This window comes from Stegodyphus dumicola, chromosome X1, assembly GCF_044657685.1.
Source record: "Stegodyphus dumicola isolate Sdum_Otavi_A_Nest chromosome X1, ASM4465768v1".
Lineage (NCBI taxonomy): Eukaryota > Metazoa > Arthropoda > Arachnida > Araneae > Eresidae > Stegodyphus > Stegodyphus dumicola.
This window is the reverse complement of record NC_140780.1, coordinates 150333199-150359228: the sequence shown is the minus strand read 5'-3', so window position 1 is coordinate 150359228 and position 26030 is coordinate 150333199. Positions and strand designations below refer to the sequence as shown.

General features: G+C 31.4%; 1 protein-coding gene across 8 annotated transcripts in view; it reads left to right on the top strand.

The window, feature by feature from the left end:
* LOC118183889 (phosphatidylinositol 4-phosphate 5-kinase type-1 alpha-like) overlaps positions 1-26030 on the top strand; it is a 488382-nt gene that overhangs the window by 419051 nt on the left and 43301 nt on the right. For all 8 annotated transcript variants that reach the window (XM_085807847.1, XM_085807846.1, XM_085807843.1 and 5 more), the window contains one exon: positions 10313-10506. In XM_085807847.1, the coding sequence (XP_085663973.1) occupies positions 10313-10506 (194 nt within the window). The remainder of the gene's footprint in view (positions 1-10312; positions 10507-26030) is intronic.

Genomic DNA, 26030 nt, shown 5'->3' with positions numbered 1-26030 from the left:
CCTATAGTATCTAATTTCCACAAATCAGCCACAGAAGAATTTTTAATCAGTAAAGATGTCGCTAAGTGGAATGAAGTTTCGTCAAACCTTTCTTCGGACATGTTTCCCATGATAACCCATCCTAAATAAGTTTCACATGCAATCAAATTGGGCTTCAGTGTATATATTCTTCCTGTAAATATATTACCACAATAATCTGCACCTATTAACAGATCAATATTAGGACAACTTTCGCCCATAGTCAGTGAGCCAAATTCTATTTTCTCTTAACTTTTTCTTATAAAGGTCTCTTCTCAACCGAGGAATGTTGCCACAAATGATCTGCTGATACAGAACCTTTATGTTACACATAGACTCCAACTACTACGGATTCTCCGTAGTTTCTACGGAAATTCATGAAAAACTACGAGCTACGAAAAGTATGGAAAAAACTACGGATTTTACAGAAACAAGAGCAGGAGAACCAGTACGCAAAACGGAACCAACTAATTCATCCGATGATTGGCTGAATACTCGTGTTATCATATATCACGTGTTGAGTGCGTTCCTAGTTTTGAAGAATTAGCCAATCGTAGATCAGTAACTCCAACCGTTAACGACTTATCAATAGTTCCACCCAATTGTCTGTCTCCCAGGTTCCTCGCTGATGCGTGTTTAGGCTGCATTCAGCTGCATTGTGTAGTTTACGGTGAGAGCTTAGCGTGTGTCTTAAAACTGTGAATCAGGTGAAAGATTTTTAATCATAATGCTGCCTCGAACGAAAAAGCCAAAATTATCAAAGCAGAAGTTTAAAGATTCATATTCTTCAGAATTTCCATGCATTAAAGCGTCCGAAATTTCTGTGAATCATGCACACTGCAGTGCATGCAACAAAGACTTCTCAGTTGCTCATGGCAGAAAAGATGACTGTAAACGGCATGTGTTTTCTCAAAAGCATATAGAACTTGACACCGTAAAATCTAAAGAAATAACAAATTTCTTAATAAAAGATGATGAAACAGATCCTATAAAAGCCGAATGCTATTTTGTTCCTTTTTTAATTGAACATAATCTACCGCTTTCTGTTTCGGATCATTCCAAAGAGCTTTTCAAAGCAATGTTTCCGGATTCTGCCATAGCAAAAAAATTTAGCTGCGGTCATACCAAAACTGCTGCTATTGTGAAAACGCTTGCAGAAAATACTGTTGCTGATATTATAAAATCAGTGTGCAGTACATCATTTTTTCTAAGTACTGATGGAAGTAATGATAACAATGATAACAAACTGTACCCATTGGTTATAACATACTACAGTAAAGAAAAGGGAGTGATAATTACTTCATTGATTTCTATTTTAGAATGCACGAATAATACAGGAGAAGGTATTTTTAATTGTATAAATTAAAACTTTAAAAACAAAGGTTTAGAATGGAAAAATTGCTTATCATTTTCTTCAGATAATGCTAGTAATATGATTGGAAAGTTTAAAGGTGTAGCATCATTTATCAAAATGCATCAACCAAGTATAATCACCCGAGGTGGTCCGTGCCACCTCTTGCATATAGCTGCAAAAAAAGCTACTGAAAAATTAATTGGCTCAGAAATTGAAATGTTGATAATAGATATATATTTTTACTTGGAGAAAAGTTCGAAACGGAAGCATAGCTTCAAAGTTGCTCAACAAATTTTGGGACAGAATGCAAAATCTCATAAAATTTTGAAATATTGCAGTACGAGATGGTTGTCTCTTTTAGAATCTATAACAAGGATTTTGGAACAGTGGGATGCTGTGATAAATTTTTTTGGAGATAAACCAGATAGCAGTGAGAATGAAGGAAAGAGATTGCAAAACATTAAAAAAATTTTACAGTCACCGACCACCAAATTGTACTTGTTATTTTTGAAAAATACTTTGCCTTTGTTTATAACAGTAAATATTAATTTGCAACAACAAGCTCCTTATATACATAAATTGAGAAGAGAACTTTTTGAACTTTTAATGAATTTATTTGTTAGATTCGTAAAACCATCAGTAATTTCTAAAGAAAATGAAGATGTTACTCTAACGTCTATTCCATTTCAGAAGTATAGTAAACAAAAAGAAAATGAAAATTTAGTGATTGGTGTGGAAACAAGACTATATTTAAAAAATGCCAAGTTGAATGAAAGTGAAGTGAAATCATTTTTCAATTCTGTGCGAGCTTTTTTTGTAACTGCATGTTCATATATAATTGATAAATTTCCACTGAGTGATCCATTTCTAAAACATGCTGAAGTTGCTGACATCAACTTGAGAACTGAAGTCTCATTTTCATCTGTTCTTTACTTGATGAATACTTTTCCATCCATTATTGATGAAAAATGTCTTAATCAAGTAGAAATTGAATTTTCCATGTATCAAGTAGATGATTTGAAAGAAATTGTAGATTTGCGTATTGATATAGCATGGGGAGAAATTGCCAAATTAAAAAATATGAATGGGTGTATTAAATACAAAGTATTGCCTTCTGTAATGCTTGCTGTCTTAATAATACCTCATTCAAATGCAGCTTGCGAAAGAATTTTTTCTATTGTTAAAAAAAATCAGACGGAATTTCGACCAAATTTAGATCTTAAAACTCTTGAAGCAGTTTTGATTGAAAAAATAAATATGCAGGCAAATGAAGAACTGTGTTATAAAAAAACATTTTCAAAATCAGAACTTAAGCTTGCTAAGCATGCTACATTCATAATCTTTGCTACATCTTTGCATTCATAAATTATGCGTATTTTGTTTAATACTTATATGTATCATTCTTGGTTATTTAAATTTTATTTCCCTGTAGAAATCATATCCAGAATAAAGATATGATTTATAGCTTCTGATTTTTTCTATGATTAGTAGTGATTTGAAGTACTTTTTATTAGTGAATGCTTGAGGAGTTAAAAGAAAATTTCTAATTAAATGTGCATATAATTTACAAGGTATATTTTTAATTATTCAGTTTTATATGTATATGGATTTTAAATGTAATAAAATTGATTACAATTAATTATTAATTTAAAATTAATGAATGGTTAATTACAACATACGCTACGCGCACATTTTCAAAGTTGTAAAAATGTCGTTCGCGCGTTGACTACTGACAAGGTTTGCTGAAGGTTGGAGTCTATGTGTTACAGGAGAAGTCCCCTTTCAAAGATATCATGTTAATGTCATAAACATAATGCTCCCTTTTCTCAGTTGTAATTCCCCCAAATAGAGAGTGAATTAAGATTCTCTTTTATGTAGGCTTCAAACCTAGTTTCTTACCTGTTTCTTTAAGAACGTAAGAATGTTGTGAGCCAGTGTCAATAAGTACACGTACTTGTAGCTCTTTCCCTTTAGTCTTCAGTTTCACTTGCAACGTTTGAAGCGATATTTCATCAGAAGTGCGTATGTTAGATGAACTAACATCAGACGACAACGTCTTCTCAAGTTCTTGTACGTCACCTTTCATCTTATTTCCAGGGAGTTCTGGGCACATCAAAATCAAATGTTTTTTACTGCAAAGGACACATTTGATGTTGGACTAGCAAAATTTAGAACAGTGTCCCATTTTTAAACAGACAAAACAGGCCTTTTTGTTTTTTAAAATTTCTTGTTTTTCTTGAAACTTGAGTTTATGTGCAGAAAAGCAATCTTTATTTTCATGCAGTTTATCACAAAATATACAAAAAATTTTTCATATATTCTCTGTTGTTCCAGCAAACAAATCTGCTGCCATTGGTGGATTACTAGGAAGAGAACGCTGTATTTTTTCCATCTGAAATTTGTGTTCCTTACTAACAAATCCCTTTGCTAAACAAACACATTCTTCCTTTTCAACTTCAGCTTTCAGGAACAATAATATTTTTTAAATTTCTCCCCATAAGCATTTTCTTCAGAAGAATCGAATCTGGTGTTAACCATAGGGTTTCTTAACCAAACGCTAAAAATGTCTTCCGGAATACACGATTCTACAAGAGGGAAAAGTATAGCTGAATATGTATCGAATGTTAAGCCTATGGATTCCAAGGCTCTTAGATGTGATTCTAATTTATCATATAATTTTGACGTGTCTAACTTTCTTTTTTCTTCAGTAACATTTTTTACAACAAGATTTAAGAGTTCGCGTATATAAAATTTAATTAGTAATTCTTACCTGCCGAATCTTGATTTTAAACGTGCAATAGCTTTATCATAATTTTCACATGTCGGTGGGTAACTATCGACAATATCATGAGCTCTAGAGCTTTTAGTCAAACATTGAATTAAATATTGAAATTTATCTTCTTTCACAATACTTTCATCATCATATATTCTATTGAACTGGCTCCAAAAGGCAAACCAATCTTTGATTTCCCTGTCAAATTTCAAAAGTTTGATCTCTGGTAACTTTAACTTTCGTTTTTGAATGGCCGAAGAATCAACAAAACTTTTGGTTTTAGAAATTCTATTTAAATACATTTCTACGTTTACTTCCGCTTTTATGAAATTTTCGTTATATTCTTCTATTATCGCGTACTTGTTCTGATACTTTTTATCGTCTGTGTCTTCTAATAATAAAGAGCTTTTTTTCCTGATCTATTTCAGTTAGCTGACGATAAATTCTATGTAAATTAGCAAAGTTAGATCTAATGCTCTCTTCTTTAACATTATCTGCCTTTAATAAATCATTCAAACCATTAAAACATTTTGTGAAGTTAGCTCTTATAGGAGAGCATTTTTTAACAAGTAATTCCAGTTTCAGAATAATAGGTCATTCAAAATAACGTACCTTTAATATCACGTCATACGGTCACCATGTTACGAGACTCTACCTGAATTTTGTTCATTCAGTCGGTACTCCATTAATAGAAACTTATAATTAAGTAATACAGGCAATCCACCTTAATTCACTATAAGACAGGCAATCCACTTTAATGCAAAGTCATGGTGCATTTTGCTTGTTATTCTAAAACATAAAAACGATACAATGTTGCCAAACCGTAAAAATTTAACCTTTAAAGAAATTTATAAAATCGTTGAGTTGCTCGTGACAATATGCATTCTGTCATTTTGGAGTTTTTAAAGGAAATGCTTTCAAAGCTTATTCTTCTCAAAGTATTTAAGGACAAATCTCCCACTGAAGAGTTTTATAATAACCCCTTTAATCTGATCCAGTAATTCTGATCTAGTTGTTGGATGTGCAAGTAAAAAACTTATATGTAAAATCTCTACTGTACTGTGAGAAAATTTACAAGATTCATAAATTTCTTTCTAAGAATGTTGTATTTATCCATGCTACAGTAGTTAATGTTTCTTCTTTCACAGAAAATTTAAATACCCAGTTTTTCACTCAGGCAGGAAATTTAGAGCAGTGAGTTTTGATCTCAAAAGTCCAGAATGGCTGTGGCAAAGAAAAATACACAAGGCTTCTTCTCTGCACTGTCAGTTTCAACGTTTCCTTACAGTAATGCTGAATGTGAATGGTCATGAGGAAAATTTAAAAAAAAAAAAAAAAAAAGATTTTAGATCATCTCTTTCAAATGCATCTTGCAAAAAATTTTCATCACTAAGAGTTGAAAAAAAAAGAAATGGAAAATTAAAGGTATGGTGGATAAAATGTTACGGTGGCGAAAGCTAAGGCAGTGACATCATCATGTCTCATTGAAAGTTAAATTTTGTAGATTCTATCTCCCTCCCTCCCTCCCTCCATTTGATGTTCACCATCAATTTTCTTATTGGTTTTTATTTGATCTGAATTGTTTTAATCTACTGTAACCATTTGTAGAAATTTCTATGGAAATTACCCAATATTTACTCAATTAATATTTGAATTTAATTTTTTTGCATCAATAAATGTTACATTAAATATACCTACATAATTGTATGCACATTAATTAGTAATTTTATTTTCATCATTTTAAGAGTATTTTATAATTCAAAGCTTTTCTTTCTTGCTCAGGGTTTTGTCAGTTTAAACAATTTTTTTTTTTTAATAAATGAAATGAACTAGCCAGAAATATTAGATTTAGAATACCTAATGAAATATTAATGTGTTTTATATCAGAATCATATTATAAACAGTTCTATAACTTGACTTATACATTGTAAAATGGATTTAAGGCAATTTAGCATTCTCTTGACGTATCCGCTGCAGCATGAAAACCTTCCAATTTCTCCCAGTTTTTAAAATGACCAGGTTGGCAGCTATGTTTGAAGAGCAGAAAATGAAAATAAATCTTCTTTCTCATGCAGTTATTGCACTTAAATATCTCTGAATCTTTGTAGCTGTGCAGGAAAAGGAAGTCATATCCCATAAACACTTTTAATTGCTAAAGTTGCTCCTGTGCCATGTTTAAAGTTCATAATTCTTCATTCTTTAGGTGTTTCCATTATTTTATACACCCTGTGAATGTTAAGGGTTAAAGAAAATATATGCTTTTGAATCAATATCAAACTCAGGAATATAGTTTGTCTGTATTTTCCATGCTCTTTTCATTCATTGCAATCAAAATCTAAGGCTTAACTAATGGTTGGCAGTGCATTGTTTGGTTAAATTTAAAATGTAAATAAAGTATATAGTATAAATTCATGAAAAACTCCATGTTAAAAGAAGCAAAAATTTTGAGTAATCATATTCAATAATTAAATTTTACTTAATTCAGCTTTTTCATTCAGTATTATGTTAAGCTTCTTGTTAGCCATGTAGGTATTTATATATACAGTCAAAAGTCGTTAATCTGGACTCATTGGGACTTCGGCAATTCCGGATTATAGATCATCAGTTTAAATCTGGTAAGATGGCAGGCAGAAATTATAAAATTAAAAATATGAAATCATAATTTATGAAATAAAAAAACAATTATGATCTTAAAGGATATCAAAATTTACAAAAAAAAAAAAAAAAAAAAAAGCTTTATATTTATTTGTTTACTTTATTAAACATTTCTTTCAATGTAAGTTGTTTAATAACATAACAGACATAATTTCTTTTTCAATTACAAAGTTCCGCTGTTCAAGTCCTATAATTGCTGTGTCGAGAATACCGACTAATTTTTCAATCGAAATTTTTTCGTTTTCAATAACCTCTGTATCACTTTCTTCTTTATCGAAAGTGAATTATAATATGAGGAATTTGATTTAAATCATATCAAAGACGGAATACATCGAGATGAAATACTACATTTAGTAAGGAATTATAAGCGAAATAAAATAAAAACATCTGCCCTGAAGATAAGGATAGTGCTGACAGATTAACTTCCAATTCATTGCGCGCCGCGGCATTTCGAAGTCCCCCTTCCCCCCTGGGCTGCAGAGCAGCGTGAAATTGATAAACAGATTTCGGAATGGTTTGAGAAACGAAGGATATGCCTTTATCCATTTTTTGCAGCAATTCCACTTTTTGCTTAATGGACTTCCAAACATACTTTCGCTTTGTAGATCCTTTACATATTAGTAAATACATATCGGAAATTCTATTTGCAGGGTTGCCACGCTACCGGGAGAACCGGGAAAAGTCAGGGAATTCGAAAATTGACCAAAATATTCAGGGAAAAGTCAGGGAATTTAAGTATTTTTGTCAAAATCTGGAAAAGTCAGGGAAGTTCATACAACGATTCCGCCAAAAAGAGCGATTTTTGCTCCGACGTCGGAAGAGGTAATTTTTTTCGCGAATTATGTATCACGTGAGTGTCATTCGTGTAGCTGGCATAGAGCCAATTTTCGCAGCTCCAATTTGATTGTCTGTTAGAAAGGCAAAGCAACTTTTGGTTTCCAATATTCTCGAGAATCGCATGTGCAGTGCATGAACTAAAGAAAGTACCTGTTCTCGTATAAAACAAAATGGGTTTAATCCTAGTATGAAGGTTAGAATTAAAGAACGGTACCATGGAGGTTAGAATCAAAGAATATGTATTGTAAAGAAGGAAAACCTCTCTGCAACAGACGTGGCTGTGGCTCCGTTCCATCATAGAGGGAAAACAGCTGTGCATGTCTGATATATCTGTTGCCAAAGCTCGAAACCGGTGTCGAAGTTCGAAGGTCACTTTATCAAGAGTTCATAAAATGAATATCGTTTAAAATTTCTTTAATCACTTGCGCTAAAAAGACCTGCCACGCACGTCAAGATGCTTTTGTCTCAAACCGCGAGCGACGTGAACACGTCGATAAGCATTTATCGCAAAAATGAAAATAACGTGGTGCACACGTCGCCTAACAACAAGATTGTTTATTTCTCGAGTTACAGCTCTGGATTGCACTCGCAGATGCGAAGCGGCGTAAACGAGACACTTTACCGCTTGTTATATCGTAGCGCACGGCACCGCAACCGTGAAGTTTAGTCTTAGCGCAAGTGGTTAAACTCTAAAGGGAAAGAAAATATTTTTTGGCGCAAGTAAATTAATTCACGGATTAGTTATTTTCAGGGAAAAAAAAAACTACGAAAATCCGTTTTTAAAATTATTGCGAAAATTCCAAGAAGAAACGTCCTTTGATAAAACGTTTCTTCTTGGATTTTTCGCAATAATTTAAAAACGGATTTTCGTAGTTTTCTTTTTGTCAAAAAGCGTTTCTTCTTAACACGTGTTTATCAATTTCCTGTACACATCGCGGAGAGGGAAATTCTGGCCGCCAGGTTCCGTCGCCAAATCCCTTGGCAAATTTTCCCTCCGCATTCTAGCGGCGTAATAGCATTTTACTTGTGTGGAACCTTTTCTTCTTTACATAGACGTTCTTTGGTTAGAATAATAATGAGATTTGGCGAAATTTTGATGCGCAGTAAACGGGTCATTTTGGTCTTGGCGACAATTTTCAAAATCGTGCCAAAGCCTTACCGTATACTAGAATTTTACCGCAAAATCTTTTTAAACCTTTTTTTTTTTTCTTTTTAATAAATACCTTGCCATTTTGCAGTAAAATAAAAAAATAGTAATCAGTCATCTAGGCTAGCCATGTAATATAACTATATTCGCTAAAATATCGTTGATTATTCTAATTAAATTTTTAAGTAATTATTTTTATGTTATTCATATAATTTAATGTTGCTTCTTCCTTCTAAATTTATTTATTATTAGTAAATAATATTTCCAAATTTCAGGAAATTTTCTCTGGCATAATCCTGAAATTAATTATAGCAGTATGATGACATACCATCACGAAATTTAATGCACATATTTTTTCCTTATGTATGCTGCGAAATAAATATAAAATACCTCAATTTATTAAAATAGATTTCTTTCTTTCATTTAGCTGCAGAATGTCTGCAAAAAAAAGCCTTATTTTATTCCAGATTGGGAAGATTCTAATTTCAATTTTCAGTGGAGAAAACAACAACTCTTATAATTATATTTGTGTTTTCAAGTGTTAAGGTGCCTTTTAAGAACATACCTCACACAAATTAAATTTACCTAGAATCTAACCTAACTATTTAGCATTGCATTGTGATTTATAAGGACCAGATTAGCCTCGTGTTGAACTGGTGAGATCATGAGTAATAATTAAATAAAACATACATTTGTTATCCAATATATATATCTTAAATTTTATTAAGTTTCTTAAGTGGAAAACTAAACAAAATTATCAAACAAAGTATACCAAGAATAATTAAGAATAAATGTCCTCTGGGATTTATTAAATAATTAAGTGAATTTGCTACACCATACAAGTAATACCATAATTAATTTACCTCTTAGCACAGCCAATGTACATTACGCGGATAGACTGGAATTTTCTTGAAACACACCTGGAAAACCTGGAAAAGTCAGGGAATTTCATTCTCCTGTTTGAGCGGCAACCCTGTATTTGACATAATCGAAAGTTCAAGCTTACTTTTATAAAATTGCTCTAACAGTCTGCAAAAATAATAAGCCGGATCCAATTCGAAGATTCAGGAACAACGGCAACCTGCAACATTAACTGAATTAGATAATTTTAGCTTAGCTTATACCGTCCGTTATACATTAAACGCACAAGCGTATACGTATTACGCACATGCGCACACGCATATTCGCAGCCGTAAAAGTCTTACGTGCATGCGCAGAAAGTTTGTAGCTTTGAGGTCCGGATTATAGATCATTCCGGATTATGGGATTATGGCGAATTAACGACTTTTGACTGTATATATTTTTAATTTACCAATTGTCTTATAATTAACTGTTTAAATTAGTTTTTTTGGCTCGTCATTCACAAGAAATGGATGTCCTGATTAAAGAAAGATGCAATTCTAAGTGTGTAAATTTTAGTGTAGTGTAGCTTAAACGTAAAATTTATGCTCTATTTATGTGTTAAATCCCTTTTCTGAAGCTGACCTTGATAGCATGTAATGCTAAATCTAATGCTTCCATCCTGCAGTTTATCTCAAGTTACAATCCAGACTGAGTCAACAACAGATTGCATGTCTGAAACAAGTAGTTCTAGTACATCTGGTATTGGTTCCACATTACATACTGTTACCTGGACTCCACCACATAGTGTTGAAGGTTCCACTCCAACTCATACAGAGGGAACTCCCTCTTTCACTGAATCTAGTTCAAGTGGTGATGCAGGTATTTATGCATCTTTATTTAATTTTGGAAAGGTGGTTTGGAAAGGTTAAAAAATGTAAGTATAGTATTTAACTTAAAGCCTTATTAGCCCCGTTCACATGCAACGCTCCTTCTCACAGCTGCCGTTAGCAAGAGGGAAAAAAAGACATGAAAGAGCTTCGCCTTTAGACCCGTTCAGAAGACCACCGCCTTCCATCCCTTTATTTACACGTAAGCCTCTGTGAACAATCACGTCTCAGAACTGGCAGATTTCTAATACTGTTTACACATTTTTAACGTTGTTTACTGTTAATTCAGAAGTCAAACAACAAAAATCAATCAAATTTGTTGTTTGACTTCTGAATTAGTATTTATTCGGCGTGTTATTGTGTCTTAGTTGTTTACTGTTATTAATTTTGTAATCTGTACTTTCACAACTAGTACCTGAACTTTCGTAATGGTTCCTGAAAAATATATGCTTTTTAATTATTATTATTATTATTATTATTATTATATAAGCTGTTATTTAGTTCACTCTTAGTGCTTGTCCCTATGGTTAAAAGATGGTCATGGATTTTTAAACTGCTTCCCGGTAAAAAATAGAACTAAAACTTTGTACATACACTGCTTGTGGATGTGGTGTCACGCTTTTGATTTTTAGAGGAATAGATTTTTTTTCAAATTTAAAGTTGAAACGATTTTTTGGAAATATAAATAAACTGAGAATCTCAGAATATTATAATTTGCACCATAACACATTGTGGAGGAAAACAAAATTAAACGAAATTTTTAGCGTAATATTTTTAAAAATATTTTGGGAGAATTTTCGAAAATCATTCATATTTTTAGACTTTTTGACGTCCATTAATTTTAAAATTTCATATCTAAAAATATATCGGTTACAAACTTCCGACATTTTCACAGCTTATAAAACCTTTTCGCATTTAAAAAAAATGATGAAGGAAATCAATTGGATGATTTTTTTTTACTTTTTTGAAAGATATGCAATGAAGCAGAATGGGAAATATTGGTTCTTCTTGGGCATCAATTAGAAACATCGGTTTCAAAGTAATAATCTCATTATACCACACTATTTTTATGACATTATTTATGCTATATAAGTTTTTACTGTTGCCAGTTGTTAGTTCAGCGTGAGATTGGAGATATTTCTGAGTTAACTTTCTCTTAAGATGCGTCTTGCATTCCGTTGTGTTTTCGTTCTTATTAGATTGAAGCATAACTACTGATTATACTTTAATTAATACAAGTGACGTTAATACAAGTGATGTTCTAAACACTTGTACGAGTATTTCTGTGGAAAATTCCAGAACTTTGAAGTGTTTCTGTTGATAAAATAAATTTAATTAAGCTATCATCGGATTTAAGTGCAATGACAATCATTTACGAACTATTATCAATCTATTACAAACCGGTATGCATGCAACAATATTATAATTAATTAATGTAATAAAATTGTTTTGAACGTGTTTTACAAAACAAAAACAGGTAAAGAAAAATTCTGCTTACGTTTTACGAGTTTTCGCAATTTTTCTGGCCACATAAGGTTTTAAAAAAAGGTTCGTAATTTATGTTTATATTTACCAATTGAATAAATAGCACTAGGTTCGATTTATATATCTATGTGTGTACTGAAATTCAGTAATAAAATTTTAAAGATTTGAAATGATTAAATGTCTATTTAGACAGTTTGTATTCTTTAAACTGCAAATGCAAACTGAGAAACCTTTTGCATTTTTTTCAATAAATCCTTTTACTTAAAGTCCTAAAACATATACAGGTCTGGACTAAATTTTTTATTATTTTTACTGCTTATTTAAAATTATATACTTTACAGAAACAAGGATGGGTTTTGCAAAATACTGAAAGGAAAAATTATTTGAAATGAAAATGTGACTGAGATCATATTTGTTTTAAAGATTTTAGATAAAAGTGTATAAAAAATAAATAGATAAAAGTGTAATAAAAGTGTATTTTTTCTCAGAAACTAATTCACTAATTGCAAAAGTAAATGTCTTTATATTTTGTACAGAGCAAAGGAAATTTCATAGTAGCTGTGTAGCAGCCGACAGCAGGAAGACTAAATCATTATACTTCAGCTTAAGCCAGTTTATTAAAAATTCTTAATTAGTGTTAATTCATGGCATTGTATCCTGTACTGTAATGACATTATTCTACCATTCTGTGATTCTTTCTGTGATAGGTAGGTTCTGTTAGCAGATTCTTTTGAAATGTTTTCTGAGGCTTGAAATACTCTTATGGGCTAATTTTTCTTCTAATTCAAATAAATGAAACCAGGTGTTATAAGCAAAAGATTCATTTTAAGTAAATGCCAAAATTAATGTACAAAGCCCAAAATTTTGACTGTAGTAGTAGCCATGGAAAAATCTCACGTTTACCCATCTTTTCTTGTGGCATAATTTTTAATGATATTCTCAGTCAGGCTTTATATTTATTGTATACTGAAATGCATCAAGGTTACTAATTAAGAGAGCCGTTTAGATGTTATCTAATAGCCATTAAGGACTAGATGTAGTCAGAGTATAATATTGGGCATGGTTCTTTTCAGACATAAAAGTATGTTGTGCAGTAAGCATTCACGAAGTAACAGATTTCTGGGAATAAAAGTAATCATGATGAAATATTTGTAGTCTCATTTTCACTACTCTGTTGCATTAAACTTGCTAGGTACAGCAGTAGGAGAGAATCCTTAAAACTGGCCATCCAGGAGTTGAGCAGTAAAGTATGAAACAGTATTTTTCAGTTCATTAATGGATGTCTTCTTCACATGCATTTGTAAAATCTAAACACATGTTGTGCTGAGCTAATTTGAAAACACTGCAAAGCTGAAGCAATTAGTTATTTAGTCTTTCCATATACTTTGTAATGTTATTTTGTTGAAACTGATATATCACATTTAAGTACCTTTTGCTGTTTTAATTCATTACAGTGTAAAACATTTTGTACATTTTATATACATTGTTTTGTATTCACTTAGCTTTTCATGGAGGGGGGGCTGGAGAATGGATGTTTTTAAATGAGTTTTAAAAAATGATGAAAACTTTCATTAACCTTTTCAGATGTGTATGGTTTAAGGGCAAAAATGTGCACTCATTGTGCCATTCTGATTTATAGTTTTTATAAATTTCTTTAGTTTCAAGGAAGTTATAAACAAAGAATGAAATTTAGCAGATATTTGTTAGCAGTGAAGTTTGTTCTAACTATGAAAAAACTTTGTAGAAATTAGAAATCAAAGTCATCAAGAAAAAGCAAGGTGGTTAAAACAACATAACTGCATAAGAATTGAAGTAAAATAAGTTTATTGGAGCGCTCTTTTTACTTCCTTGTACAAAGTAAAAAGGAAGTATTGTAATTGCGAAAAGTTTCAGGCATCATATTTCAACGCAAATACCCTTTTCCACCGCTATCGAATGCAATTTAACAATGTTTTTGTGTGACATATGTACATAAGGACAGAATAAAGGACTCTTTTCCAAACAAAAAAATTATAAAACTGCTTTAAAATGAATTCTGAAGAGAATTTTTCGTGGCATCTGTACGAACGTATGTACGTACGTATTTCGCAAAACTCAAAAACAAGTAGCCTCAGAACGTTGAAATTTTGTACATAGGACTGCTATAACATGTAGATGTGCACCTGGTATTTTGGTTGCAATCGGCCACACCAAAAAGTATATATATATCCACTCTGTTACTCGGCTTAGTGATCTATTTCTTATAGGCTTGTAAATTGTGCATTTTTTCCTTTAAAAATTATTGAAATATGTTGTTCTTATCTTCTGGTTAAGGCTTTTATGCCTTTAGTAAATCTGTATGCAATATTTTTAGAATTATTAACAATTTAAAAGTTGTTCAAATGCCACCAAGCCTAATACGTTTTGCCATGGTGGCCATTGCTTGTTTACACTTTAAACATCAGAATGGTAGATTTGTTGCCAATCTAGAGAAAGTAAGCTTCACAATAACAACGATAACGCCTTCTTTTATAATTGCGAATTAAATCATACTTAATCCATTCTGGAATTTATTCGAGGAAATAAGTGTTTTTAAGATTTACTTCATAATTTTCAATACAGACATCTTGAATTTTTATGTATTGTATGCCTTGTCGCGAAGTGAGAATGAATTAAATTGAATGAGAAGTACTGAATTGTCTGTGAAAAACTCTTCCTCTTTTGCTGTTGTTCTTTGCTTAATTTCTTTTATACATTGTTTTAGATTTATTATAGTATTTGAATAGAACATGTGGCAAAAATTAGATAATTCTTAAGATGATATAAATTTATATGCATTCTGAGTTATGTTATGAATGAAATTAATGCTGTTAAGTGAACCTAGGGCCAGAATGTCGCTATGGTAAACGAATATACTGAACTTTAAAGAGTGCATTTATTCTATTGTGGTTTATGTATTATCGTCAAAGTAGATTTAATTCAATCCAATAAGTTTAAATGAAATGCAAGAAAAAATGGGTATAATTTAATATTCCGTACAAGGAAGTCGCATGGTGAACACATCAGATTTTTTGTGTCTTAAATAAATTAATAAAGAAATTGTGTTTTGATATAACAACATTATATTTTTATATAACATATATTTGATCTGCTCTAAATCTCGTAAAAACCAATGTATAGCTGTTTTGTACACTGTGAAAGAAATGGCAATGCAGAAACTTTGTAAGAGGTCATTTTTAGAGTACAGGCTGCAATAGCAGCAATTAGCAGACCTACATTTTTAGTGACTTCATTTTAACTACAAATAAACACATTCCTCAACAGTGCCTAGGTATGGCAGTTTAATTTTTTAGTTGGTTTTTTTAACAGTGGGCTGTTTGATTATTAAACTTTATTTCCTTGTTATACAGAATGTTTTCTCTTGCAGAAATAAATATGCACTACCATTTCGGTAAATTTTCTTACTCATTGACAAGCTGTTAATACTATTCATTACTAGGATTCAGATAAAATTCTCTTGAAAATTGTGTTCTCTAATTTTCCATTTTTTTTATTATTTACATTTTATGCATTCTCACCATCTATTTTGTGCTGAGCTAATTTAATGTTAACAAGTGTGAAGTTATTTTCTGGTACTTAAGACCCTGAATTATTTTTGCTTCAGGAACTCTTGGGTGTTTAATTTTATTTCAAGTGTTCTTGTGCCATATTTGAATCTCTTTGATTTAGTAAATATAAAATGTTTTAAAGGCTTTAGATAGCAAATGGCTTTATAATGGAAATCGGAAGTTACTTATGTACAGTATTAAATCTTGAATGATCCAAATGAAAGTTTTGAGGGTAGTATAATGTTCCTAAACCTCTGAAAGTTTTTATAATACTGCATTTATTCATATTTGTTGCACAGAGAAAACATCCTACATTAAAATGAATTTATTTTGAATAAAAACATGTACAATATTGTAATGAAATGTGAAATAATTGATAATGTGTTTTTTTCCTTTTCGCACCAAACTGATAAAGCTCAGGCAACATTTCTGTTCGTTTCTGTTCTGTTTCCAAGAGTTAAATCCCATATTTTATTCTACCTATTTCTGTTGCAAGGGGTGGCTTCCTATATTTTATACCAGCTGTGATTGCCATAGATGCCAAATTTATCACTTAAGACATGCCTTTAGTCAAACCTTATCCAAGATGTATGCCACCAATACTAAAGTTTGTCCTGTTATGAATATGCCTTTAGTTGTGTTGGCCATGTTTATTTAATGGAAATCAGTACTTAATTGTTTCTTCTGTCAGTTATCCCAGAATGGTATCCTTAGAGATTGTTGATTGCATGAAGTTGTGGTATATGTTTTTGAATGGATGATCGCAATCGTCTGGCTTTAAATTTTCCGGAAAAATGCCTAAAGGGAACACCAAACATTAAATTTAAAATTGCGCAGAATTTTACTCTGCAGAACAGCTTTTATGCAAAAAAATATATATAAAAATGTATTACATATTAAAAATTACAATGAAATAAGCAATATCTCTTAATAAAAGTATTAATTATCCTAATAAATAAATTAACTTCCTGTTGCCTTCTCTCAACAAACGTCCTGTATCCAAGAGAAGCATTAAATTTTAAAAGGGCACAGAATCATCGACCTCATTTTTCCGAGTGGCAACAGTAATAAATCACCAATATAAAGAGAGAATTATTGATTTGATGAGATTTCATCAAAAAATCTCATTTGAATTTTAAAAGAATTGCTTCAGGGTACATTTGGCTCTTGTCTAGAGATGCACTTGTGTACCAAATTTCGTAGCCCTGGATCTATTAGCTTACGTGCAGCATGAACAAAAGACATACATACACAGTCAGGCTCTTTTTTTTATTATATGTAGTGATGTATATAATAAAAACAAATTTAGGAGTACTGATATAGAAACACTGAAATGTAGAAATACTGATGCTAAAGCACATAGATGGCATATTGAAGAGGCAGAGCTCTGATTGCATAGAATGGCGAAATGTTGTAGTTATGACTTGACAGTCCAGGGGGATTAAATTCCACTTTTATTTAAAGTGACATTTGTGGCCACAATTCACTTGGCACTCTAACTGTGTGTACTTCCAGAACATTTACATTTTTGATACTGACTGTTGTGATAGAAAAAGAGCACAACGAAATAGCATCCAAATGGCAACAATAGTAGAGCTAAGTGCGCATTTATCCAGTATAGAAGCTCATCAAGAGAAGGTTTTGGTGTAGGTTATAAGAATTTCAGTTCTCAAAGTTTTGAGTTCAAGTTAAGAATAAGGTATATCATCAGCTTTACGCAAGCTCTGTGGCATAGATTAATCTATGCACACTCCAGAAAAAATTTTATTTGAGAATAGAGAGAGAAAGTACCCATATTAAAAATGAGGAATAAAGAGGCTATTTATGAATTATAAAGCTGATTTACATATTTTTATCTTATATATTCCCCTTTCAAAGCGAAAAGCCTTGGAGACAGAAAGGCCTTTTTTAGAAGAAAGCACTAAAACATTAGCAAAACAAGAAAAAAAATAGGAGTAGAAAAAATTTATAAAATCCTTATCTAAATAATTGTTTTAAATAAGAATATCTTGCAGATATTTTTAATAATAAATGCAAACTGAAAATTCAATTGAAATTTTGAAAGTTTGCAAGTTAATTTTTCTGCAAGAATACTGAAAGGAATGTCCTAATTTTTACAAGAAATAGCTGGAAAAGTTCACAGTTTTGTAAAATCTTTGCTTGAATATCTTAATATTTTGCAATCCTTAGCTTGAAAGTCTCATAAAAATTGTTGCTATCGATATAAAACCAAAATTTTCTTTTACATATGAAATTTGTCTTAAAATTAATTACTTAACTCTGGTAAATCAATAGACATTTACTTAATTGTAAAGCAATGTAAAATGGAATTTAGAACTTAATAAACATAGAAAACTGACAAAATTCAGTACAATAATAAAATAAACTTTGATAAAAATGAGCAAGTCCTCTACAGTGCCAATCAGCATAACATCTTGCTAATGGCTGTGAGATGCTTAAGTACTACAGAACCTAAAACCCTCCATTCTTTAATAAACGCAACTGGCTTCTAGTATTATATAATTAAGTTTGCATTTATAACTTATGGCCATAAAAATGTTCAAATTAGGTAATTAAAAAAATTACAAAATTTAAGATGTATAACTTGTATATTCAAGCTAGGTCTTTTAAATTTTGTAAATAAAGTTCTATACTGTCTTACAATAATATGGACTGTATAATTTTAATTTTGTGCACATAAAGTAAGAAAATAAATGAACTTCATAATTATATTTGTTTAGGTAAGGCTTTTAAAACCGCTTGCCTGATTATCCAGAGTTATCTTGGGTTCGTATATATTGCAGTCAATTGTTATCCCGTGAAAACTCGGGCGAAGCAGAAATTGTTAGTACGATTTGTTTTATCACACTTTTACTCATACTGGAGGAAATGAATGGAAAGATTCAGTTTTGATTGGCAGTTTGTCAAATTTTGTTGGTTACGCAGTTCTTTTGGAGAGACTGGTCGCGTGTTTCCCCATTGTATAGTATTCGTCGGCTTGTGGATTAGTAATGTATAACGAAGGATACATGCGTTGAAAAAAATAAAATAATGGCAATGATGCAAGACAGAGCGGATTTTTCAGATAGTGATTATGAAGAGGTGGAAAAAAAATTTTTAAAAAATCAAATTCAACTAGACAGTGTACTCTGTGCTCCCTTGAGAGATTCCAGGGGCAAGCCAGTAAGAAAAGAGACCACATACCAGTGTAGAATGTCGGGTATCACTTTGTGTTGTCTCTTGTTTCAAAACTGTCATACAAAGACTAATATTTAACTTTTTTTCCATTTGCCCGAGATAACTCGGGATTGTAAACTAATATTAAAACTAAATGTTTTACACCTTCAAAAAATTAAAAATTCAACTTAAAACCTACATATTTTGATTTTTTTCGTTTCATTGTATTTAATAATAAAATAAAAAATGTGATGATTTTTTGCAATTTGTTTTCAAAAAAATTTTTTAAGGGAAGCAGTTAAAATTTTTCAAATATAAAAATTTCAAACATCAATTAATTACATTACAAAATCACAAGAAATTTAAAATTTTGTAATGTAATTTTTCATTTGAAATGTTGGAAATAATATAACTAAAATTATTCTTTTTATTATTATCAACCTAATTTGCATATTTTGTATGAACTGGAAGACCCAACAGCTTTCTTTTAATACAAACATTTTTACCTTATGGGCAGATCCACAGTAACGAATTAGTGTATGAATTTTTACCAAAGGCTAAAGGGATGCTCACAGTAGTTACTTAGAAAATGCCTCTGTTCCATGTTTAAAGGCAACTGCCCATTTTCAGCTGTGCTTATAACACTCCATTTATATAAAAAGATTAACTATTCTACGTTATATTTTTAAAAAATTATATATGAAAAAATAAAAGTGGAAGCCTTCAGAGTTTGTCTTAACATGTAATCATTGATAGATTTTTAAAATTAGTTGACATAAATCTATACTACTTATGGTAATAAAGTCAAACAACAAAAATCAGTGTTATATTTTCAAATTTTCACAGGACTATTTTAGATGGTTTTACCGAACCATCTATCCTCAGCTGCAAAAGTGCAAATGAATGAGATAAGACATAATGAAAATAGATATAAGAAAGCCTGGACAGGAGATAAGCCACTGGCATCATCTTTTGATGAAAGTAGAACTAAAACATAATTTCCTTAAAGGCTGAAGGCAAAGATGGATTAAAATTAGGTTCGTTAACTAGAACAGAAAGATTTTGAATGTGAAATGCCTCTAGAAAATCCAGTTCACCAATGGAAGATTTTCCAGTGGAGGGTGTATTAAGATGTAGAAACCAGACTTCGTAAATTTCATTTCTCTTGCTTTGAAATTGATGAGCTAATTTCTCTCGCTCAACTCTGTTTGAAACAAATGCATTTTGTTTTCAAAAATAAATATTACAAGCAAACTGAGTGATTAGCCATGGGAAGCCCCCTTAGTCCCATCCTGGCTGGTATCTACACGCATTGTTATGAATCAAAATTGTTTGATACTTTAATCTTCCTGGTGTGGTTCCACTATGTAGACGATACTTTTACACTGTTTGAAGGTAATAGATGATTTAAATAAAGTTCTTTCAACAATGAATTCTATTGATCCTGCTATTCAGTTCACTTTTGAACTTGAGACTTGCAATTCTCTTCCGTTTCTCGACATTCTCGTCACACGTAACACATCGAACTTTGGTACTACGGTTTACCGTAAGCCTTCATCGGTTTGCCTTCCACCACACTTCAAATCATGTCATCCGACTAAACAAAAGTTAGCTTCATTTTATTCCTATATTTTCCATGCTCTTCAAGTTTGCTCCTCCAAAATATCCCTTGTTGAAGAACTAAATTATTTAAAAGTGATAGCTATTGACAGGGGCTTTTCACCCAACATTATTAATCAAACAGTTAAAAAATTCTTATCTCAACACACCAAAAGGCACATTCTTGTTTTACGAGATAATAAAAATTCTGTTGTCATTCCCTTCTTTCCATCAATTACAGGATTCCTTGTCAGTGTGGCTTAATTTACAATGGCCAAACTAAGAGCGTCTTAAAATTTCGCATTAAAGAACATGAGGCATATGTTAGAAAAAAGGAAACACAGAAGTCTTCTGTTGCCCAACATTTGTTGGTCGGGAAATCACACTTTCAATTTTCTACTGCCAAAATTATTCAAAATACATCTTCCATTGGTGAACTGGATTTTCTAGAGGCATTTAATATTAAAAAAAATTTTTCTGTTCTAGTTAACGATCCTGATTCCAGTCTCTTTGCCTTCAGCCTTTAAAGAAATTATGTTTTAGTTCTGGTTTCATCAACGGTGCCAGTGGCTTATCTCCTGTCCAGTGCGCTTTTGCAGCTGAGGATGATGGTTCAGTAAAACCATCGAAACTAGTCCTGTGAAAATATAATGCTGATTTTTGTTGTTTGACTTCTACATTAATATTTGTTCGGTGTGTTATCGTATCTTAATTACTTATGGTAATTATTCAGTTTTTGATACATTAATTTTTATATGTTATTTCTCTATCCTATAACAAAACACTGAACATTTACCATAGTAAGGCTCAAAACACTCTCTTTGTCATATGCTATACCAATTTTTCAAAATTATTTCATGCACTTAAGAATTCTTATCAGCAATTCAAAATTTTCAAAATAAATACAAAATTATAATTACATATCTTTTACCCTTTCCTGAAAATAGTTTTAAAAATCTTAAAATTCATTACTTAATTTTATCACGCATAATTATAAAAAGTTGTCTCTTGACCAATAATTCCATATTTCTGAAAAACAGCACATAACAGATTGCAGAAAATTTATGCAAAATTTAGATTCAAAATACATATTGCACAGCATACATAATAATGTCGTCTCATTGGAAAATACCTGATTAAGTTCATAGGAAGATAAAATGTTTTGAGCTTTCAAATGACAAAATGCTATTAAGGAAAGTGGAAGCACAAGTAATAGTTTACTTTCACGCATACTTGAACCACGTTATACAAAGATTGACGATCTTAAACAAACTCTAATGCTGAATCTCCTAAGTGTTACATCACTGATGATTTAAACACGCATTTTTCTTCTTATAAATTTTGTTGAGGTGGCTTAAATAAATTTATTATATGCACTTTGTTTTCATTAGACATTTGAATTTGCAAATAGACAAACATAATTTTTTGAATGTCATAGATATTTTAAGAAAATCCAGTTGGGAAATAATGTTACATTCTGCACTTGAAGTATCATATCCTGCTAATATTTTATAAAAAAAAAATTAAGATTAAAAGAAAAATTATAATTTAAATTTGCAAAATAAATAAATTTCCCTTTTGTTTTCTGAAAATAGTAATCTCTGTCTTTGCACTGCGTCACAACTAATCTATGTCGTATGACTCTGTAATGTAAATGGAGCTAAAACTGAAACAGCCAATACTAATTTTACAGCAGTACTAATTATCCAGTTAAAATGCATTGGAAACCAAACTGAGTCAGAATAAAGATTTTATCCTGAACACTTGCTTTCTTCTACCCGGCCTAGCTGGACTGCAGTCTATCCCTCTCTTCTTATTGCAAATCTGTCAGAAATTTCAAAATAACATTTCTAAATAAGCACAAAGAATGTGCCACATTTTTTGTGGATGCAGCATGTTTACTGAAATAAAATCAAGATATAATATGCTTCGGCTGCCAGTTTCCTGTTTATTTTGGATCGGCATTCTGCGACATCAAACTTCTCACTGTTCGTTATGTATTCAAACTCCTATATTCTTCACTATCAATATTACAAAGTCTTATTTTATTAAGTGGATGGGGATTGGTCCTGTTCCACGTCTGTCACTTTTTCTGCATATCTAATGAAATGCATTTTGATGCAAGTCTATGCCATGCTTATTTTTAATTCTTCTGTTCGTAATCATTTGTTACTGCTCTGCTCAGTGTCTACAAAAAAAATTATACTGTGTGATCATGTATGATTTAAATGCTTTGCAATTAATCAGTGCTTTAAGCTCAGAAAGATTATATTTTAATAAACTACAAAATGGTTCACTATTCCCTTCATCAGTCTATGTCTATAAATAGTGTTTTTAGTTAGCAACCATATGCGAGATATTTCCATTTTGGGTCGAAAGTGAACAGAGGTCATTAAGCATAATTTACTTCGTGCATGTTCAACTGTGGGAAATGCTTTTTAATGGTTTGATTCCCGAGTTTTAATACAGTTTAATACAGTAATACTTATGTTTATTCAAATGATTTTCTTTTTTCTTTCGGTCAAAGTATATTAACTTCCTGTTTTTCAATGAAACAATAGTGATGCTGTTGTGGCTTTTAAGTTTTGTATGAGAAGATTTGTTTAAATTCTTACAATTTCATTTTATTTTTTTAATATAAAAACTTTGTTCAAAGAGTGACAACACAAGTAATCTCATATTTTCATTTAATAGTTTTGCATTTGTTATTCTTGTTAGTGCATTTTATTTGATGTTTTTTGCTAATAGAATATGTTTAATTTTTCATTACTATGAAGTAATTACCAATTAAATATTATTTTGAAATTTAAGCACATTTCTTGTTTGTTTTATGTGAAAATAAACTTTTATAGTCAAGTTTAAATAGATTTTTCAATTAAATAAGTGAAGGATTTAATATTTTTTCAGGGAAGATTATTAAATTGTGATGTCATGAAAATGTTTGCTTAGAGGTACTGTGGGGCTTTCCTGTGTAGTCAAATCAGGAATTGCAAATGAAAGATAGCAATGGAACCATAATTTCTGCAATGTTACTCAGATTATATTCATGATGTTAAAAATATAATTTATCACTTTGAAATTACTATCATAAATATTTACATGTGTTAGTTAGAATAAGTAATGATTATGTAAAAAATTTATTTGTGATAGTGTGTGATAATAAAAACCTTCCCTGAAGAATTATGATTATGTGGACCCTAAAGTAGAAAGACTTAGGCTACGTTCAGACGGCGGCATAGAGGCATAGTCATAAGGGCATAAAATATGGGAATTCCGTTCACACTTGCGAGAACGGAAAGTTGTGGCCAATGAGAGAAGCTAAATTTGCGCATGCATGGATGTATCTACAACTTTCCCGCGCTGTTCTTATGCTCGATTGATTTCTCACGTTCACTCTGCTTGTTTTGTGACAGCAAAATCTTCTGTAGAACACCGCTTCGTTTTAGCTTTGCTCTGATTGGCCGACACTTATCCCAAACTCGGCATAAAGTTGAAAACTTTGAACTCTATGCCACGAGCCCTAAACCAGATTTTGTGACGTAGCACAAACTGGTTGCCTTGGCAACGGAGCTCGGCTTTAACCACTTATGCCCTTTATGCCCCCGTCTGAACGAAGCTTAATGAGCTGAAATGCTGAAGAAATCACTAGGATTCTTAAAAATTGCAATTTACTATAAAAAAAATCTTATGTATAAAAAAAAATTCAATTATTTAATTCATTATCTTTGTTAAAATCTTATGATTTTCATTTCTCTTCATTTGCTACTGCGCAGTGCTTTTAAAAAGGATTTTCTGTCGCTACACCTTTTTCTCCTTGAAGGGAAGGGGAAATATGTAAGAAAAGTTAAGAACGTGTAAAATAAAAATTATAATTTAAATTAGCAGCATAATTTCCTCTCCATTTTCTGAAAATAGTAATCTCTCTTTGCGCTGCATAATTTTAAGACTAATCTATGTCATATGACTCTTACATAATTCTGTGGTGTAAATAGAGCTAAAACTCAAACAGCAAATAGCAATTTTACAGCATTATCAATTATCCAATTAAAATGTATATAGAATCAGAACTGAGTCTGAACTAAGATTTCATTCTCAATATAACGCACTTGCTTTCTATGCTTCGGCCTAGCTAGACTGCATTTTGCTCCTCTTCTTCTTATTGTAGATCTATCAAAAATGTACAAATAATGTGCCGGGTTGTTTGTGACCACAATATGTTTACCAAAATAAAATGAAGATTTAGTCTGCTTCAGCTCCCAGTTTCCTATTCATAGTGGAATGGCATTTCAGCATTCTAAGACATCAACCTTCTCACTGTTCGTTATATATTCAACCTTTCGTGTTCTACACCCTAAATATTGCAAAGTCCTATCTTATTGCAGTAGGTCGACAGGGATCGGTCCTGTGCCATGTCTATCACTTTTTATGCATATCTAATGAAACGCACTTTGATGCAAGTCTATCCCATGCTTATTTTTAATTCTGTTCATAACCACTTGCTACTGCTCTGCTGAGTGTCTACGAAAAAGTTATATTGTGTGATCATGTATGATTCAAGAGCTTCGCAATCAATCAGTGCTTTAAGCTCAATAGTATATTTTGATCAATTATAAAATGATTCGCTATTCTGTTCATCATTCTATGTTTATTAAAAGTGTTTTCAGTTACTAACCATATGCAAGATGATTCCGTTTTGTGTCGAAAACAGAGGTGACTAAAGGTCGTTTACCTCGTGAATATTGAACTGCAGGAAATGTTTTTCAATTGGTTTGGATTCCTATGTATTAATATACAGCCTTATAAATTATTTTCTTTCGGTCTAGCTGTATTTATTAACTTACTTTTTTTTTTTCAGAGAAACAACAGTGATGCTGTAGTGGCTTTTAAATTTTGTATGAGATCGTATTTAAATTCTTACAATTCCGTATTGTTGTTTTAACATGAAAACGATTGTGTTTAAATTCTTACAATCTCATTTTATTGTTTTAACTTAAAAACGGGGTACATAGTGTTCAAAGCGTGACAACACAAATAATCAGATAATTTCATTTAGTAATTTTGCATTTGTTAATTTTGTCAGTTCATTTTAGTTGATGTTTTGTGCTGAAAGTGTATGTTTAATTTTTCACTTCTATCACATAATTTTTTAAAAATAAACTGGGGCGACAGCCCTAGAGGACCATAGCCTGCAGTGACCTGAAATCTGCTTTCTTGACCTTGGGCCCCGGAGTACATCAGTATATGCCCTGGGAAAGTGGTCAGCTTGGACCCCTGATGGTTAATCCCCAAGCGAACTTGGTACTCATTTTATCGACCCACTCAAGGGATGAACGTCTGAGTGTACCTTGCCGAGCCCATGGATCGAACCTCTGACAAGTATTGCAGCTGCGCAACGTGCTAGCCACTTTGCCACCTCGCAGTCATGAAATAATTAATTACCAATTAAACGTTATTTTGCAATTTAAACACATTTCCTGTTTTTTTTTTTATAAAGATGAAAAATTTTATGGTTAAGTTCAAATAACCTTTTTGAATTAAATAAGCAAAGAATTTAATATTTTTTCCGGGAAGCTTATTAAATTGCGATGTCATTAATCATATTTATGCACTATTTAAAAATTTTTCAATTAACGTTAAGGGTTTCATAATTATACTGAGAGTAAAGTGA